Raw genomic sequence first — 19,525 nt, 5'->3', positions numbered from 1 at the left:
TTTTCTGCAAAAACTACTTTGTGCATGAATATTAAATGGGCATTTTCCTTTAATGATGCTTAGAGCAGGAAAAAACCTTGAAACAAATTCCTTCTAGTTTGAACTTACTAACATTATCAAGTATAATAATGGTAATTCTCAATAGATTAGACTCCTGAAACTAACCGAGATAACGGCTGAGCGCTTCGTAATGCATGTAAGGCGACCGTTCGAGAACGATAAATTCTAAATAATTCATCCGAGAGGGTAGCCGAGCAGTGAAGGACTTCGACTGTGTTTTTGGCAACATATTGCCCTTTATTGCATCGATCCCCTTGGTATTGAGGATCCGAGGATGGACTGGGGAATCCATGCAGTTTAGAGATTAGCCCAACTATCAATGGGGAACTCTCCTCTGGGGTAGATTCTAAGGGCCATGTAACGTTCAGGTTGCGTCCAAACCCCGTATTGTCTCTTCTAGGTAGTCGGTTTCTTTCTTTTAAGTAGTTGGTTTCCCCATAGGCTTGAGTCTGAGGACCATGCAAGGCCTTGGTTCTGTCCAAAACTTGTACTTTTTCTTTTAAGTAGTTGGTTTCTCCATAGGCTCGAGTCCGAGGACCATGCAAGGCCTTGGTTCTGTCCAAAATTTGTACTTTTTCTTTTAAGTAGTTGGTTTCCCCATAGGCTCGAGTCCGAGGACCATGCAAGGCCTTGGTTCTGTCCAAAACTTGTACTTTTTCTTTTAAGTAGTTGCTTTCCCCATAGGCTTGAGTCCGAGGACCATGCAAGGCCTTGGTTCTGTCCAAAACTTGTACTTTTTCTTTTAAAGGTTAGCCCCTCGACCAAGGTGGGAAGAGTTAACTTGGGGTTGGAAGCCCCTAGAGCTGCCCGTGCCATTGGCATCACAAGGCGTAGCCCCTAGCGGAAGTTTATGTCGGAGCAACAACTGCATGTCGCTGGAAATGGAAGAAACTTTGCGGACCTCTGATCGATAGGGACTTGACTCCACCGCCACCTGCGTCACCGCGCAAGCCTTCCCACAGACGGCACCAATTGTAGGGACACGATTTTTAACGACCCAAAGATGACGTTGGACTCGTATGTAAAGGGTTCGAACAATATGATTTGTAGAGAATGGATTTGAAAGGCTAGCCCTTAGTTGCCGGGCAGCGGTCTGGTCCTGATTGTATGGGAACTCATACAAAAGTGGGTTTGGCCGGAATAGCCAGGCTTTACATCGATATAACTTGAAGGGTTTGGTTCCCCGGATTTAGTCCGAGGAGCATTATACTTTTTCTCCCTTTTTTTGTAGGATTCCCCCCCTTCTTGTCTCAGCTCTCTTTCCCTTTTATACTAGTATTTCCTTCCCGTTCTTCACCTATGTGTCCGTTTTTCCTTGTTTGGGGTAGTTACTCGTCTTATCAATCCATACGTCAGAGTAGTTGGGAAAAGCTGGATAGCATGGTATGAGTATGAGCTTGTTAGGCGCTGGGCTCCGCATTATGGTGTTGGCAGCTTTCTCCCTTGTACTGCTCTTGTACTGAATTTGTCCTTTTCTTCAGGCGTTTTTATGAGATGTTGGACGTGAGGTCGTCCTCGGCCACATCCTTGGGCCTTCAAGGAGCTTTCATTGAGCGTCCTCAGCAGCAGGGCTTATCGGACTGGGCTTTGGGCCCTTAACACCAAGTGGGCTGGGACCTCAAATTTCGGGCCCCACATCTACCATTATCTACTTACAAGTTTTAAATTTTTTTTTAAATTGTTTTTAATTATTTTAGACTAATCATATATAGAAGGAAAAGAAAAATGAATAAACAAATAATGTTCCATACCATTTGGCATTTTGTATTTCATGTTATTTGTTGTCAAATCCGTTAGTAAAAAATTACAAATAAACACATGCATATCAACGTTGCTATAGATCAATAAAAAGACCTCATTTGTTATTTTAAAAAATATAAAGAAAATAGTTTGCATTTGCTATGAATTCATCCAAAAAAATTGCATCTAAAATGGAAAATAAAACCTTTATTTTGATGAATATGTTGAAGATGAGACAACACGATTTGCTGGAAAAAAAAAATTAGAATTGATTATCATATTCCAAGGCTTACATATTGTTATACAGCCACTAGTAATAATTTCAAAGCAAAAAAAGCATTCAAAAATAATATAATGTCAAAAAAATTTGGAAGAAAAAGGAAAAATTGTATTGCAAATTTGCATTTAGTCTTTGGAGACGACTTCATCACTTTTACGGCGGAATAATATCGCTTCCAAAACAAATTAACTGTTACAAAAATATCTGGCAGTTCCGTAAATAAAATGAAAGCATAAAGATTCGTATTTAAACAACCATTTGAATGCACAAACCAAAAAGCTCATTTTCCCGCTTCTCTCTCTCTCTAGAATTTTCGCTTGAGCTTCACAAAAATGGCGAATCTGGAAGCAAGATACAGAGATCCGACGGCTCAAAATCCATCCAAAGCCACAACCTCTGGTTCTCTTTCCCTCACATTTCACTATTTCTTCGTTTTCTCTTTTCCTTTGTTTAAATTTTATTGCATTTGTTTTGGTTTTTCTCCTCACAAAACCTAGAACCAGAAAAAAAAAATATATATATATATATATATATATTAGCTATATAGAGGTTTTCGAATTCAAAAATCAGAGCATTACCTTCCGTTTGGTTTCTGAGAAAATTTGCATAATGAGAAGAAAATGAAGTTTATTTGAATTGTAGTTATTGTGCTTGATAAATTTACCAAGTAACTTATTAGGTTGTTCAATTTCTTAGGAACCAAATGGAGACTTGTTTCTTTTTTATTATGTAACTAATTTTTCGCGGAATATTCAAACTTAAAATTATATTTCAGTATCTGAAAATTGTAAATAAATAAATGAATAATAGCTGAATAAAATTTTATTGCATTTGCTTTAGGTTTTGTCCTCAGAAGCCTTAGAACCAGAAAAAACTATATATATATATATATGAATGAAAGAACAAAATAACTATAGGTTTTTTGAATTTGAAACTTCAGTTCGTTCTATTTCAGGTTTTCTCAGCTACCAAACAGAGCATTGTCTTTTGTTTGGTTTCTGAGAAAATTGGCGTAATGAGAAGAAGATGAAGTTTATTTGAATCGTAGTATTCTTTACAAATTTACCAAATAATTTATTAGTTTGTTGAATTTCTTAGGAACCAAACGGAGATTTGTTGCTTTTTGATTCTGTAACTATTTTTTTACAGAATATTCGCACTTTAAAAGTTTTAAATATCTGAAAAAAAAAAAGTATAAAATTTTCAGAACTTGATTATAATTTTCTTCATGATTGCCTAGAAATAAAATGACTTTTAATGTGCGTATGTGTATTCTAGCTAAGTAATAAAGAAAATTATCATTTGAGTGTTACAATTTTAGTGAAGTCAAAATCTAAAGAGACTTCTGTTATGGTAGTAAATTTCTCACACATTATTTTGTACAATTCTTTCACTTTTAGGTAGTGGTTAACCTTTCTGGAAATTTCAATGCCTTTCATAGCTAAAGCATTCTAGGAAATTGTTTATTTTTCGTTGCTATATATATATATATATATATATATTAATTTTAGAAACTTCGTTTCAATTCATGGAGGGTCAATTATTGTTGTAAATATCATCTTTAGATGTATGAATGCATGGAGATTCTGGGGATTTGAAGCTGATCACTGTGATATACTTTGAACATTTCAATGTCATTGTATGAACGTTTGAGATTGTGATATGCTTCTTATTTGCTGACTTCTTAAGCTCAATGTTATTACTGTGTGTGTGTGTCTATATATATATATATATTAGAAATTTCGTTTCAATTCATGGAGGATCAATTATTGTTGTAAATATCATATTTAGATGTATGAATGTATGGAGATTCTGGGGATTTGAAGCTGATCACTGTGATATGCTTTAAACATTTCAATGTCATTGTATGAATGTTTGAGATTGTGATACTTCTTATTTGCTGGCTTCTTAAAACTCAATGTCATTACTGTATATATATATATTAGAAACTTTGATTCAATTCATGGAGGATCAATTATTGTTGTAAACATCATCTTTAGTTGTATGAATGTATAGAGATTCTAGGGATTTGAAGCTGATCACTGTGAAGTTTGAACTGCTTTAAACATTTAAGGTGGCATTTACTTATGTGTTTTTGAAATGGGGGAGTGTGAGGCAATGATTTTTGCTTTATTACTGCAGGTGGTAGTGGGGTTTGTATGATGAGTACCACTTGGAGAGATGAACAACACCTGTCTTTCATCAATTTTATCTCCTCCTTCCTCAGTGCAAATGCTTTCCGTCTCAACTTTGTCCCAATTGCCCCAGTATGTGCATTCTACTTAATTGCTTGTCTTCTATGTTGAGCTGGGTCTTCACTCAATTGGGTGGTTTTGTTTGAAGGACTTTATTTTCAACTGTGGGGGTTTGTCGGTGGCATTCATATTTGTGACAAACTTGGATAGCAAATTCATCTCACCAATGTTCAGCAGGTAACCAAACTGTCGTCGTTTTTTAGTGACCCTCTTACTTGGTGCAATTTTTAATCTGATTCATTTTTTGCAGGGTCCAGAAACTGAAGGGGCAATTTGCACACCTCTATGTTGTTGTCGTTCTCCCAACCAAGGAACAAAATGAATTGTTTGTTCACTCCTATTTCAAGTGAGTCATATGAAACTTATGTCCAAATTGACTTTTTGGATGCTTGAGTGATATGAAAGAGCTTGTTGTCTCCCTTTGTGATAGACATGGAATGGAGCTTGGTAAGCCAACATTTGTGCCAGTAGAAGACTTAGAAATGGGCTTTGAGAAGATTGTCAAGATAGCTCTCTCTCGTGGGGGTAAGAGCTTATTCTCTATTGATCACTTCAATGGATTCTTCCAAGTAGTTTCCCTAAGTAACCATATGAATTGCAGTATGCAAACGACAGGATGTCATAACAAAATTAAAGGCTGAGGTCAGTTGATTAGAATTATTTACATGCTTTAATTTTGTGCTTATAAATTCAGTATGAATATTAACAATATTAATTATTATTTTCTTCAAAATGCACCTGTGTGTATGTGCTCATCTTTTCTTGTCTGTAAAGAGGAAACAATCAGTGCAGGCAATGGACGTTTTCCTCAGAGTGCTTACATCCATACCAGGCATAGAAAATCATGATGCAAATGCGGTAATTCTGTACCCTATACAAAACTAGTTCAACTCTGTTGTTTTTCCCCCTCTTACTTGCATCCATTCATCGTTCTGTGAGAACTTCAAAGTTGTAATCTTATTGGATCATGTAAGGTGTTTTACAATTCTTAACAATTAATATGTTAATTTGTTCACATTTTCAGTTTTGACCCAAAAAAAAATGATACAGTTACATACATGATACATCTGTCCTGTCATACACTACACTATGCTAATTGTCTCAAATACTGGAATTGTTTTGAACTCTAATTATTTTTCATTATATTCTGGAGTAATCTGAATAGTTTGAAATTTATAATGGAATTTTTCACAATAAATCTATTAATTGTCCAATGGGTGGGGACGTGGCCCTTACCCCATATTCTTGCAATCTGCTTTGCATAAGCACTGGCAACCAAATCTGATCAAATCATGTTTAAGAAACTTGAAAATACATTGGTTCTAGAAACTACACGCAGTCTCTTGACAACTAAGCCTACCTTTCTGTTTAATTGATTCACATAGCATCTCCACTATGAGACCTTGATTTCACATCAAGTAGTCAGTAAAAGAAATTATGGTTAATGACCCATAAAAGTCCATACAGCTTATTAAAGGATTTTGTCAGGCTAATTCCTGCAATATAGCCTGGCATATGATGGGCCTGACATTATCTAAGAATACCTTGCATTGATTTAGTCATGTGATTTGATCATTGAGGTTTTTAAGACATTGTCATTTTGACATTTCTCTTCAGCTTAATCAAGCTATTGGTTCCATTGAGGCAATTGCGAAGGCATCAAAGGAATACATTCTGCAAAACACAGATCTTTCAGCTGACAAGGCAGAAATCATTTCTAGGTTTTTCAGAGATCCAAACTTTTACATGAGCCCCAAGATCAATAGATCAGAGAAACAGGTGATTTAAATGAAATTTTAAAATGTTTTGTGAAGCAGACTTGAGTTGATAATTTTTTAACCTTGAATGGATCACTGAGATTTCTATCATAAGAATCTTTCTAAACTAAAACCATTGCAAGTAGAGGAGCATCAAAGATTGCTGTTTGAGTCACAATGATTGGTTATATCAGTAACTTTGTTAGCTCTCTCTCTCTCTCTCTCTCTCTCTCTCTCTCTCTCATGTATTTGGAGCTCTAGCATTGTTGAATATCGTAATTTAAGGCAACACTAAAAATTTAAGCAAGGTCTTCTTTTTATTTCAACAATGAACTCTTGGTATGTGGTCCTATAATGGTTTAATGTGATTAATTTGATTGTGCTGAAGTTTCTCTTTATTTTAGGGCTTCTGACTTGTGGTGTCCTAATTATTTGGTAAGCGTAGTTGTGTCTGTGATGAAACTTAAGAACATGCACTTAACCAGTAGCAATTTCTAATGGAATTCTATGGCAATGACACATTCTGTAGATTTACCAATTGTGTTTTGCCTTATCCCTTTATATTTCATTAGCTTATGAAAATTATCATTTGGATGAGCATCCAGTTTGTACCAGTTCAAATTGCTCAGGCTGGTCAAATTTTATTGGTATACTAGTCATAAACTCCTATGCGTGGGAAAGTGTAATATAATTATTTTATAAAAATATAATATAAAAATTGTAGGTTAAAATGGTATGTTATTTAAAAATATTTTATATTTTTATAAGTTTTATGTAATGGAATATATAATGTATTTTGCATTTAACAATAATACATAGTGATATATATATATATGAAAAATATAATTTAATAAAAAAATTACATAATTATAATATTATTATAAATGGAGAAGATGTTAAAAATATTTTTTTTACATAAAAAATAATTGGTTGACTAATTTGAACATATCTAACAATATTAAAAAAATATGTACACCCCCTTATTCCATGAAACACATGTAACATATCACTTTAAGTTTAAATTATTATATAAGTTTAGAATTTTTTTTTTTCTAAAAATAAGTGTATAATACATATATTATTGAAACTTGAATTTTAAGATAATATTTCAAATATTTATCATTTTTATTGCCTTTTAAGGTCATCTCTCTAATTTCTAATACTTAGTTTGTTTGTATTTTTAAGTCCAAAATTAAAGAATTTGGCTCAAATAAAATAAAATTTCATACTTTTTAGCCCAAAAATTAAGAAAATAAAATAAAATTTTAACCCAAAAACTAAAAGGCAACCTACAAAACAAATCAAGGTCCAATTAGTCCAAAATGAACCGAATAAATCAAAATAGACCAAAATGCTATACTAACGTGACTCAATTAAAGCGTAATTTTTCAAAAAAAAATAAGAACATAATAACAATAAATACTACGTTTTAGTTTTTAAATATTATATAGATTTAGATTTATTTTTCAATTAGCACTGTAAATTAACCAAAGTATCCAAAAGTTATAGAAAACATGCATGATTGCCGAATCCATTACAATTTATCATGTCAAATTCGATTCTCAAAAAAAAAAAAAAAAAAGTATCATGTCAAATTCTCATGGACAACGACAACAATCAAGCTTTATTTCCAACTTTTGGGCCGAGTTATAAATTCTCAACAAACTAGTGAGGATTCCAATTATGAATACATTATACACTCTAGAACCCAAAAAGAGCAGTCACCGCACCTATTTCTTAAAACTACACTTACTTTCCAATAGCAATACTGCTTTCCTACAGTTATACCTCAGGTTTCAAAGCCGCTTCACTGATCAACCTAGATTGCTACCATACAAAAAAGCCATAAACTACAAGAACATGCCCCTAACAGGAAATGCGTAAAAGTACAGCCTGAAAGGGCTAAGAAACAGTGCAAATGGATCAGATCTTGTGAGTGGTGTTCCTATGATGGCGCACCAAGGTAAGAGGCAAGCCGCAATATGTCACTGAATATTCCACCGGCTGTGACTTGGGCCCCAGCACCTGGTCCTCGGACTATCAAAGGCTGCTTTTGATATCTTGTTGTTGTAAAAGCAATAATGTTATCTGATCCAGAGAGTTGTGCAAATGGGTGATCCTTCTTGTATCGTCGCAGTTCCACTACACCTTTCTGCTTAACCACATCCACAACCCCTACGTACCTCAAGACCTTCAAATATATCACAAGTTCATCAGAAACAAGGGAAAACACCAAAAGCAAGAAAGCAAAACTAGAATAAATAAAATGAAGAATATTAAAAGTCCGATGAAGCAGACATCCCAATGTATATAACTGTACTAAAAAAATGGCTTTAGTAACCCCTGCCCAAAGAACTCTCATGAACTTAACAGAAATATTCACACATTAAAAGTAATCATGGTAAACCTAGAGATCTACGGCTTATTTTTATAGGATTCATTACATCGCACTTTGCACAAGTACATTTTCACCAACCCATACTTGCATATGCCACCATTACATAAAACGCACCATCAATATGAATGGCAAAATAAAAATAAAAGAATCACGTAAATTACAAAAACTAACAATTGTGATGGCTCTTTCTATTTTATTTATTTATTTTCTGTTCAGGATTTAGGCCACAATTAAGTGCATTGTGCCCAAGTGAGGATTCAACAAGCCCAATTCATTCAACATTATAGAGACTAATTACATCTATACATTATACTGTCTATCATTTAAAATAGCTGGTTAGTTTAGCAATAACATCAATAGTTCAAACTAGTTGCAGTGTCTAGAGATACTCACTTCTCCTGCATCCTCCGCATCCTGTAGTTTCTTACTCATTTCCTGATCAAATTGTGGCAGTTTTTGCATAAATTCCTCAGCTGAAGCACTAGCCTGCAACAAATTATTGACATCCGCATTATAAGGCTGTTTGTGTTCTTAGCAAATTGCCCTCTGATTGACTAAATTAGTTCTTACTCTTAATGGTTCTGGCACAAGACTTTTCTCAGGAATATCAGATAGTTCCAGCTTTAAACCAGACTCCCTAGCAAGGATTATCACCTGCAACATGACATCAGCCTCATTCATGTAATTTTATTTAAAAGCAATAACATGAATAGAAATAAGACGGTTGAGGGCTAAGTACGGAAGTGTTGGCTTTATTAAATATTATTATTATGCATTAAAAAACAGCACATGTAGTCAAGAACCAGCCTATTCCTGCCAGCTGCCATAAATTTGTATTCAATACAATGGGTAAATACCAGCCACCTGGCTAGCTCAAGCTCACTCATGGAACCAAATAGAAACAGCAGCAGCAGACACAGTTCAACACAAGTTAACCATTTGTCTCAGAAAAGACGCATTTAAATTACATTGTTAGGTAAACTAAGTGGCTCCATATTGCACACAATTGCTTTTCTTAGACACCCCAACCTGTCAGGCTTCTCTCAGATGGATATTCAAGGAATATTGTACAGATAAAATGCACTTTTTAATAGTTACCAATAAGTGGTGGGTGATATACAAAATATGATGACATTCTATTCCCACTTAAATTGTAGATGACAACAAATTAAAGACATAATACCTTTCTACGAACATCTGCTCCAGATAGATCATCCCTTGGATCCGGCTCTGTAAAACCAGCTTGTTTTGCTTTAGTCACCACCTCACTGAAAGCTACTTTACCCATAAAGTTGTTGAAGATGTAACTCAAAGTTCCACTGCAACAGCAAATAAAGGATAAGTATATGGTACACAGTTTGTAAGACATAACTCAAGTCCCACTGCAACAGCAAATAAAAGATAAGTATATGGTATACAGTTTTTTTTCCCCTTTTTTTCTTTTGTTAATCATATTTACAGGAGTAAACATAAATAATTTGTCTTAAAAGGACCATTTGGCGTCACTTTCTCTTCTTCTTTTTGCTTTGGCCAGGGGAAGGGTGGGTGGGAGTGCTCAATATTTTTCATACAAAGTCCCCACCCTCAAAAATCCAGAAGACAAAGAAAAGGAAAAAACATCAAGGTTTCTACATAACAGAACCTGAAGATGCCTTCAATCTGCAATATTTTGTCCCCAGTTTCGAGGAGACCTCTTAAAGTGCTAATGATTGGAAGACCAGCTCCAACAGTGGCTTCATAGAAGTAATGTGTATACGACTGCCGTTGAAGAGCTCTCAACTTCAAGTACTGGAATTGGACAGTAAAGATATCACAAAATACCCAATATGAGTAACTATAAGGAAACATACAGAATGTATTACTCTAGTAATTGTCACTTTCTCTAATCTTGTATTAAAAATCTCTCATAGTCACATTGGTTTACCCTTGTGAATCCATTTGAATTTGAATTTGGTTATTTACCAAGTATGAGGACATCTGCAGAGCATTTACTGCTAATTTGTTATAGCACACAACTCACAATTTGCAAGTTCATAGCTTTATATTGTTGATGCACATATGAATCTATTGATCTTCAAAGTATATCACATCAAAGTAACAGAGGTACCTGATCAAGTGGTCCGGAATTTGCCTTTTTATTGGGGGTGATTACATGAATTCCTTTCCGCAACCAATCATAATAATGGCTCGCAATAGCAGAGTCAGCTGTGCAGTCTACCAAGACAGTATTTGGAATAAAATGATTGCCATGCACATGTTGAACAAACTTCTGTAAATCAGCCGCTTCTCCTTTTTCCTTTTGAAGTTCTTTCCAACTAGATAAGTCAATACCCCTGCAACCAAAGACGATAAAGATTCAAGGTTCATGAGAAAAGACCGCTTAAAAATAAGGGGAAAAATGTTTATCAGAAGACAGTAACAGCTGAGAAGCTAAATATGCCCTGAAAGACTAATTTGAAAGAACACCAGTGCAAATTGCTATAAAAACCCATAAATGTCTCACAACAACAGACTATGCGTCAACTAAGTTCAAGGAAACCAATAAAATGCTTTGGGCAACAAAAAACATGAGATACACCTTCCCTTGTCTGCAATGATGCCCATAATGTCAATCCAGGGTTTCAATATTTTATGGCAACATGTTTTCCAACAAAAGATTTGGATTTACCTTTTTGTTTTCTATGTCAAACATTTGGATGCACCATATCTATTTTCAGAACTTCAATAATGTAAAGCAGAAGCCTTAGAACAAAACTGTTTGTGATCCAAATGATAGCTAACTATATAGCAGAGGAAGCTTAAAGATAGGTTTGTGTGTGTGTGTTTTGTTAATCAGCCTTTATGGGTTATGGCATACTTCAAAATCAAAATTTATGAAGCATACGCCTTTCGCCTCACACTTAAAAACCTAAATATCCTATTTTACCTCTCAGACCCAAGCCTTTGAAAACATTAGGCATCTGTGATCATCATGCATAAATACATATGTATAGATGGGCTAACATACATGTATTGATGGACTAACACAATGTCCATGCAAAAAGAAAAAATAAATAAAATTTCAGAGAAACTAGAACATGTATAGGGTAAGGAAGTCCAAAGCAAAAGCAGCTCAGTTAATCTCCACTAAAAATTCCTTCAAGTTATGGAAGTCACTTAATGAAAGTTGAAGAGAGGCCTAAAAATTTCTGGGCAAAAATTCTTAGTAGTAACATTAATACTATTTACTCACCAGCATGTGTGTGTGTGTGTGTGTGTGTGTGTAGTTTAGCTTCAATGTCCATTCCTTTGGACATTGTAGTGAGCAATGCCATTGAACTGAGGTGACAGGACAAAGGCTTTTAAGAGGAAGCAAGACCAAGGAAAACTTATGGGGTAAGAATGCTAACATATGAATCCAGAAATTAGAACTGATGCAATCAAGTTTGAGTCACCATAGTAATTCAGCTCACATTGACTAAAAACTAAAATGCTACAAAAAGAAGGGTTCTTTCATTTGACTATTTTTTATAGAAGAGGTAGTCTTTGCAAGCAGAATCATCAGGTGTTCAGATATTTCTTACGAGGTATCATTTATCATATCGTAAGCTGCTTCGGATGAGCTTCTCAAAAAAGGAATATTTTTTTGCAAAACAGTGGAAGCAAAGGGGCCATGCCACAGCCCACAATGCACTGTCTGATCAACCAATTCAGTTTTCTAATTACACAATACCAAGCTGTTGAAAATAACATGTTTACATTGAATGATTTAACTTACGATTCACTCAAAAGCATTGTCCTTGAACCAGTGATTCCCATGACACGCAGATCAATATTAAATTCTTCCTTAAGGACTGCTGCCTGCACAAACGTTATGGCATATTCAGGTTCAACAATTCAACAGCATGAAAATTTATCTTTTAAAATCCAAAAACACTTGATAAACATCAGCAATATATAACTTGTCACTAACACAGAGGGAAAAAGGGGGTGCCCGCCGGGGGGGGGGGGGGGGGGGGGGGTGGTGGGGGGGTGGTTGGAATAAGGCAGAAACATTATCATGCCAAGAATTGACAATTAATGTTGAAGCAATGAGGTTAAAAATGATATATGAATAATAAAAAATTATAGCTATATCTATGAGATCATCCCATAAATGTGAGCTGATTTAATGTTTGTAGGATGTGATATTGAACAAATATATATATATATATATATATATAACGAATCACAGTGATTGTTCATGTCCAATATATGGCATTGAATGATGCATTGTAAATAAGTGAGAAATGGAATAACTAGAATCAAGATGATATATACCCCCCTAAAAAAAAAAAAAAAGCACCTGATCCTTCAGTTGCTCTAGTAATGTACTGCCAATCAAGCCAGGCCCAATTATGCCCACTGCTATTGTAGTTCTTGATAAGTAAAATCTAGAGTGGACAGCTTTTAGGGCCTTTATACAATCTTCTCGTTTAACAACCACGGTAATATTGAACTCAGAACATCCTTGAGCAATAGCACGAACATTAATATTTGCCTGCAATAATGAATTATACATATAGAGTTGAGCTGTCTCTTTTAGGTGTAAGAAAATTGAAATGATGAACAAGTCCTGTCGCTAATGGAAATGAGAACACCAAACAAGAACACACACAGAGGACAGCCCAAAACCATTGTCCATTTTGTCAATAAGTTTTCAGAAATCTGTTTAATGCATAGAATCAAATACTTTCCAAGTTTCCTCTCTCTCTCAAAAAAAAAAAAAAAAAACTTCCCAAGTTAAAAGTATGACAAAGTTATTGAATAACAATTTTAAATCAAGACCATTGTCATATTGATTTATGCAAATACAGATATTTCCCTAACCTTTGCCAGTGCACTGAAAAGAGTGGCGCTAACACCAGGAGTACTTGCCATTTTCTGGCCAACAGCTGCCAAAATGCTACAGTTTGGAATGATCGCAACCTGCAAAAGGTAAGCATTCATTTCATATCATATCAAAGAGACCAAAAAAGCTTAACAACTATTATCATTTTAGCTGTACAAAATTTTTAATTATAATACAAAGACAGCACAAAATTGTACCAAATCTCACAGTAGGTCCAAGCTAGTATGAATTTGCTCAGCCAGAAAAAAGAAGAGAAAGAAAAAGAAAGGTATGTTCAAGTTTAAATTGTCTTAGACACTGACCCAAGGTGGAAACTTCAGGAAACAACAGTCCAACTAGCACCACTAATAGCCAAACATATAATATGTCTTCAAACTACCACTCCCTAAAAGATCTATCCTTAACTCAATCAGAATGTCCGAAGCAAGCATTAGTCCCTAGTAAATCAGATTATTCGGAATATACTTATCCAATCAAAATGATAGGTACGAATAGTTTACATAACCTTCCAAGCCTTGAAAATCCTTAACAATATACTAAAAATTACTTTCCAGGGAAAAATCCAATGAACCATGATGCGCCCAAACAAGCACAATAAAGTTGTTTCAAGTGAATTATAAATTTTTTTATACATGAAGTCTATTGTAAGGCCAAGAATACGAATATATGAAGTTGACCATACCTGGGATAGACGTCCAGCGTCCAAAGCTTGACGAAATCTAGACTTTAATGCCTCTGCAACAGCTTTTACTTCCTTCTCAGGCACAGCAAAACACACAGAATGTTCACTACTAGCCTACACACCCAATTAAAGACCATCATCAATGTTGTGTCATTTCAAAATACGATAAACTCAAGAAGGTTTTATAAGAAGAAAAAAAGACTCAGGGCACCTGAGATATCATAATAACATTGGCTCCCACATCTTTTACAGCACCAAAAATAGCATGAGCTGTGCCTGGAACACCAGCCATCCCAGTTCTAGCAACAATAAATATAAGAATAGTTAGTTGGAATGTTATAAATGGAGGTAAAAAGTAAATACAAGACCTTGTCCCTTTTTTTTCAGAATGAGTAAATTCAAGGCACTTGTACATAATGAGAACAGCAGTACCAATCACTGCAATCCATGGCTTACCCCTCAACATTTACAAGGGCCAAGTTGTCTATTGTTGCAAATCCTTTGACAAGAGACTCCACAGTTTGGTTTTCTTCTTTGTCACTTACTAAAGGGTGGCAAATCTTCGTTCCAGGAGCAGAGAGGTTAAAAATATTCCTTATTATAATTGGAATGTTATATCGCATCACTGGGATTATGGTGCGGGGGTGTAACACATTTGCCCCAAAGTATGACTGCAAATTTTTAAAGTTCATGTTAAAACAGTGCATTTAGCAATCCACGATAACATTTTTTTTATAAATAGAAATCCTCAATAACATTTAGAGAGACGCATGGTCAAGCTCACCATTTCCCAAGCCTCCTGATAAGAAAGTGTCCCGAGAATCACTGCCTCGTTAACTGCAGAAGATATAATCCTTAGTTGAATCAAACCCACATTAACGTTGTCTTAGAACATCCAAGAAAGGGATCTTCTGGTTATTAGAATGATTTTGCAGACAACATATGTAGAGGTAGATCCCTTATATATTGTTATGAAAATCAATAAATTTTTCAACTACAAATCCAAGAATATATGCAATTCATAATATGACTTTTAGCAGAAAAGCATCAAGTAAGAACCGGTACAAACCTTTTCTGGGATCTGCACTGTAGACACCATCAACATCTGTCCAGATTGTGACTTGACCGGCCCTGCACAGCGCACCCATGATAGCTGCAGAGAAGTCACTTCCATCTCTCTTCAAGGTAGTAGGAATATTTTGCGGTGTGCTAGCAATAAAACCAGTTGCTATGATTATCTGAGATGGATTCTTGGAATACCAATTTTCAAGTCTTTTTTCCGATTCCAGGTAATCAGGATCAACTTGATCAGCACTAGTAGGATTTACAATAAGGACTTCCCTTGTATCCATCCATTTGCAATCGATCCCATTCTGCAAGAGAATTTTTTTTTTTTTTTTTTTTTTTAAATGCACCATACTACAATTGTAAATAAGATAATTGGGAAAGTTACATTCTGATTTAGTAGACACTTTAAATAATGACTTAACAATCACTGTACCTTTCTAACAACCGCCGATAACATTTGAGCAGACCATAGCTCTCCATGTCCAACAACAAAATCTGTAAAAGATTCTGTTGCATGACCAGCTGCAAGACACAAAGCATTTAATTCAATATCATATGTAGAATCCCTAATTTAGAAGCTTAATGAAAATGAACTGGAAATCAATAAAAGTATGGTACAAGTTTGCACACAGATGAGTAAATGAAATCAGCAAAATGACATATAAGAAGGTATCATTCACAAGCAGCTAAAATTTCAGCAAAAGAACATTATCAAGCAATTATTGCCATGGTAGTCTCCATCTAAAGCCACGTCAATGATAAGCATGATACACCAACTGATGAGTGTGCCATGTCATAGAAAACATGCCACCTGGGAAAATTTTGTAACCTTAATTGCACTCCTGTCAAGAATAGGCTAAATTGTAACAATTTTTGATGATTTGATAGTTGAGGGTAGGGGATTTGAAGCGTGGACATCTCCATTGGAAACACTAGGAGATGCCAGTTGAACTATTAGCCTACAAGGCTCTTGGCGACTATATTGTAACAATTTTAAAATAAATAAATAAATTATTTGATTAAAATATCAACTAGAAACTACTAACATACTAGAGGGCTTTTTTTTTTTAACTGCTAGGTAATTAACTCATGCACTAAACAAGATTTTTGAACCCGCAAAAGCCCTAAAAGATATTTTTGGTTTACCCTTTTGTGCACTTAATGATTCCAAATATATAACAGAGATAGAAATCAAACTTGCTTGAAAAGAGAAACAATGAAAATAGAGGAAATATATTTTCCCTGGCTAACACACATCATGTCAAGCATATTAGACATTTATAAACATGAACTATCTGATTATTGCTCGTCACTTCTATGAAACTTTACAGTGATAGAACAAGGATTAGACAGCCACCAAATCAAGATGTTAACATGCCAGATGCAGTTTTTTGATAGGTAAAAATAATTTTATTGAAATGAGACTACCTCATGAAAATAGACACAAAGTAACGTAAAGAATTACAACATGCCAGATGCAGTTGCATATAAGTGGTTAAGAAACTGGTTAGGGTTCTGATCTTTAAGCCAAAAGGAACAATATCAGGCTTTGGTTTGAAATATAGTGAGATATTAAAAGGACAAAGTTTATTCCCCCTCAATTACATTCATTCACACACACACACACATATATAGAGAGAGAGAAAAAAGTTCGATACCTATGTATATTGCCCGAAGCATCGCTTTAAGGTTATTGACATCATGATGCAACTGTGACAAGAAACTACCAAGATCATCCCCATCTAGTAGATCAAGTGCGGTCGATCTATGCTTCTCTAAAACAGCATCCAGTGCAGATATATACGATTCATCCCGTGATTGAGCTCTATTAATGAGGTCATACATCATATCTGTGACCTTCGACATTGCAGAGACAACCACCAACTTCCTTTCTGAATCATCATTCAGAATTATATTCCCAACACTCTTCATTCTTTCGGCACTTCCCACACATGTGCCTCCAAATTTATGGACTGACCATGTGTCACCTTTGGGAAGCTGAACCTTTTCCGCAGATTCATCCAGTAATACATCTACCAGTGAATTGAGATGAATATATAAATAGACAGCACTTTTCAACTAAGTTCTACAAGATTTTAAGCATGAATTCAAACATATTGCAAGAATAGAGGGTAGAAGATAAACCTTTAACTGAAGTAAATACACGGGTATTTGATGCCTCTTTACTGCCCCCCTGGGATACAAAACCCAATCTGAAAATAAAAAATTTATTAAAAGTACTTTATAAATAGATAAATAAATAACATAACAATGAGAGCCATAACATTTCACAACAAATTCAAGTAAATAACCTTTCTTGCTATTGTATGGTTCCCAAAAACACTAATCATTCTGAAAATTCATAATCCAACAAATAATTTCTCAAAGCCTTTGCACTCTTAATTTTATCAAACCATTTCTATGTCACAACAAATTCAAGTAAAGTAACCTTTCCTAGTTCCTGCTACTATATGGCTCCAAAACATATTAAGCATTCTGAAAATTCCTAATGCAGCTAATAATTTCTCCAATCCTTCACAACTTTAATATTATTAAGCCATTTCTATGATTAATAAAAATAAATAAATTTAAAACTAAAAAAGCTACAGCTACTTTGCATAGTATCAAAATGTGCCTCATGGAATCACAACGAACCAAAAACAATAATAACAACCTAAAACAACTTCAATACCATTTGGTTAGTGAGAAAATGCGGGAAAATGAAACCAACACAGAAACATAAGATCTTAGCTCAGCTCATCACTAAGAAGGCCAGAAATTCAACTAATGCCAAAGTTAACTAAGAAACCGAAAATGAATTTACATGTCGGTTCCAATTATTCCAACTTTCTCAAGAAACAAACAGAAAAATAGTGAAGGACAAGTGAAGTGAAATGAAGCCTCTTGGAATCACAACTAACTAACGACAAACTACAACAACTTCAATACTGTTTGGTTGGTGAGAAAATGCGGGAAAATGAAATTAAAACAGAAACCTAAGATCTTAACTCAGCTGTTAGCACTAAGAAAGTCAGAAATTCAACCAATGCCGAAAGGAAAACGAACACGAATTTAAATGTTGATAATTTCTCAAAGCCTTTACAATTTTAATTTTATTAATATAATTTTTATGATTAATAAAAAAGCTACAACTACTTTGTATAGTGTGAAAATCTGTTTCATGGAATCACAACGAACTAAAAACAATAACAACAGCCTAAAACAGCCTGAACACTGTTTGATTACTGAGAAAATGCTGGAAAATGAAACTAAAACAGAAACACAAAAACTTAGCTCAGCAGTCAGCAATAAAAAATCCAGAAATTCAACTAATGCCAAAAGGTACCGAGAAAACGGATACAGATTCATATGTTGATTCCAATTTTTTCAAATTTCTCGCGAAACAAACAAACGGACAGAAAATATTAATGAAGGAAAATTGAAGTGAAATGAAGCTTCATGGAATCACAACGAACCCAACAACAACCTAAAACAACTTCAATACCGTTCGGTTAGTGAGAAAATGCGGGAAAATGAAAGTAACACAGAAACATTAGATCTTAGCTCAATTCAGCACTAAGAAAGCCAGAAATTCAAGCCAAAAGAAACAGAGGAGTGAGAAAAAACAAAGACAGATTTATATACTGATTCCTTCAACTTTCTCGAGAAACAAACGGAAAAAATAATAACAATAATGACGGAAAAGTGAAGTGTACCGGCAAATAGGTGACCGGTGAGGAAGAGGAAGAGTGCGGCATTGCGATTGGCGGATCTTCTTCGGCTTCGTGTTGTGAGCCAATGCGACGTGCGAAGAAGAGTGTGAGATCGCTGCTGAGAGAGAAGCCATGGCTGCGCCGCCGAAGCTTAGAGAGAGAGAGAGAGAGAGTTAAGTTTTGTTTGGCAGCTTAGTGAAATGTTTGGCAGCCTTCGGTTATTTATAGTAGACTATGATATAGTGCCTATTTTATTTTTGGGTCATTGAATGGAAGCACAGTGTATTTAGCAAACAAAACAAGAATGGAATCAGTGTAAAGTAATAATATAAGTGCATGGTTGAGTTGTTGTGTGCAGGGTCGGACCTCGGTTTGAGACTGACCTTTTGAATCCAAGCCAACCGGATTCTAATTCTATCAAATTATTATTATTATTAATAAATTTGGCTCTTCCTTTAGCAATTTCAATTTTCAAACCTATTATCAATAAATAATTATAATTTATGGACAATTGATTTTATTTTTATTTCTAAGTCCATCGATTGACATTTTGGATGTGATCATATTTGGTTGAATTCGATCAGCCTATGTCCTTGGATGCTTAATCTAATAAAAATTTTCACTTTTATAAAAAATAAAAAAATAATTATATTTTACACAATTAGTCTAATATTTCAATTCCATTCAAAAATTCCAATGGCA

General features: G+C 34.7%; 2 protein-coding genes across 3 annotated transcripts; one reads left to right on the top strand and one right to left on the bottom strand.

Moving 5' to 3' along the window:
• Positions 1-2,334: 2,334 nt before the first annotated feature.
• Positions 2,335-9,765, top strand: LOC126700566 (protein PARTING DANCERS homolog). 2 transcript variants are annotated; one of them, XM_050398762.1, is made up of 9 exons: positions 2,335-2,479; positions 4,223-4,347; positions 4,424-4,512; positions 4,586-4,681; positions 4,766-4,860; positions 4,937-4,977; positions 5,128-5,193; positions 5,953-6,114; positions 9,648-9,765. In XM_050398762.1, the coding sequence occupies exons 1-9, from the start codon at positions 2,413-2,415 to the stop codon at positions 9,660-9,662; spliced, it is 756 nt and encodes a 251-aa protein (XP_050254719.1). In that variant the 5' UTR covers positions 2,335-2,412; the 3' UTR covers positions 9,663-9,765. The 2 variants fall into 2 exon arrangements, with proteins under 2 accessions (XP_050254719.1, XP_050254718.1); XM_050398761.1 differs by having other exon boundaries at positions 5,110-5,193.
• Positions 7,696-19,026, bottom strand: LOC126700565 (bifunctional aspartokinase/homoserine dehydrogenase, chloroplastic-like). The gene is made up of 18 exons (XM_050398760.1): positions 18,827-19,026; positions 17,256-17,323; positions 16,769-17,143; positions 15,544-15,632; positions 15,112-15,415; positions 14,827-14,879; positions 14,499-14,713; positions 14,254-14,341; positions 14,043-14,156; positions 13,339-13,437; positions 12,815-13,009; positions 12,248-12,330; positions 10,598-10,823; positions 10,133-10,278; positions 9,674-9,809; positions 9,061-9,144; positions 8,884-8,976; positions 7,696-8,283 (listed from the first exon to the last, which is right to left on the bottom strand). The coding sequence occupies exons 1-18, from the start codon at positions 18,955-18,957 to the stop codon at positions 8,038-8,040; spliced, it is 2,745 nt and encodes a 914-aa protein (XP_050254717.1). The 5' UTR covers positions 18,958-19,026; the 3' UTR covers positions 7,696-8,037.
• Between the last annotated feature and the right edge of the window lie 499 nt (positions 19,027-19,525).

The sequence above is a fragment of the Quercus robur genome, chromosome 9, assembly GCF_932294415.1.
Source record: "Quercus robur chromosome 9, dhQueRobu3.1, whole genome shotgun sequence".
In the NCBI taxonomy this organism is placed as follows: domain Eukaryota; kingdom Viridiplantae; phylum Streptophyta; class Magnoliopsida; order Fagales; family Fagaceae; genus Quercus; species Quercus robur.
This window is presented reverse-complemented; position numbering and strand designations above follow the sequence as displayed.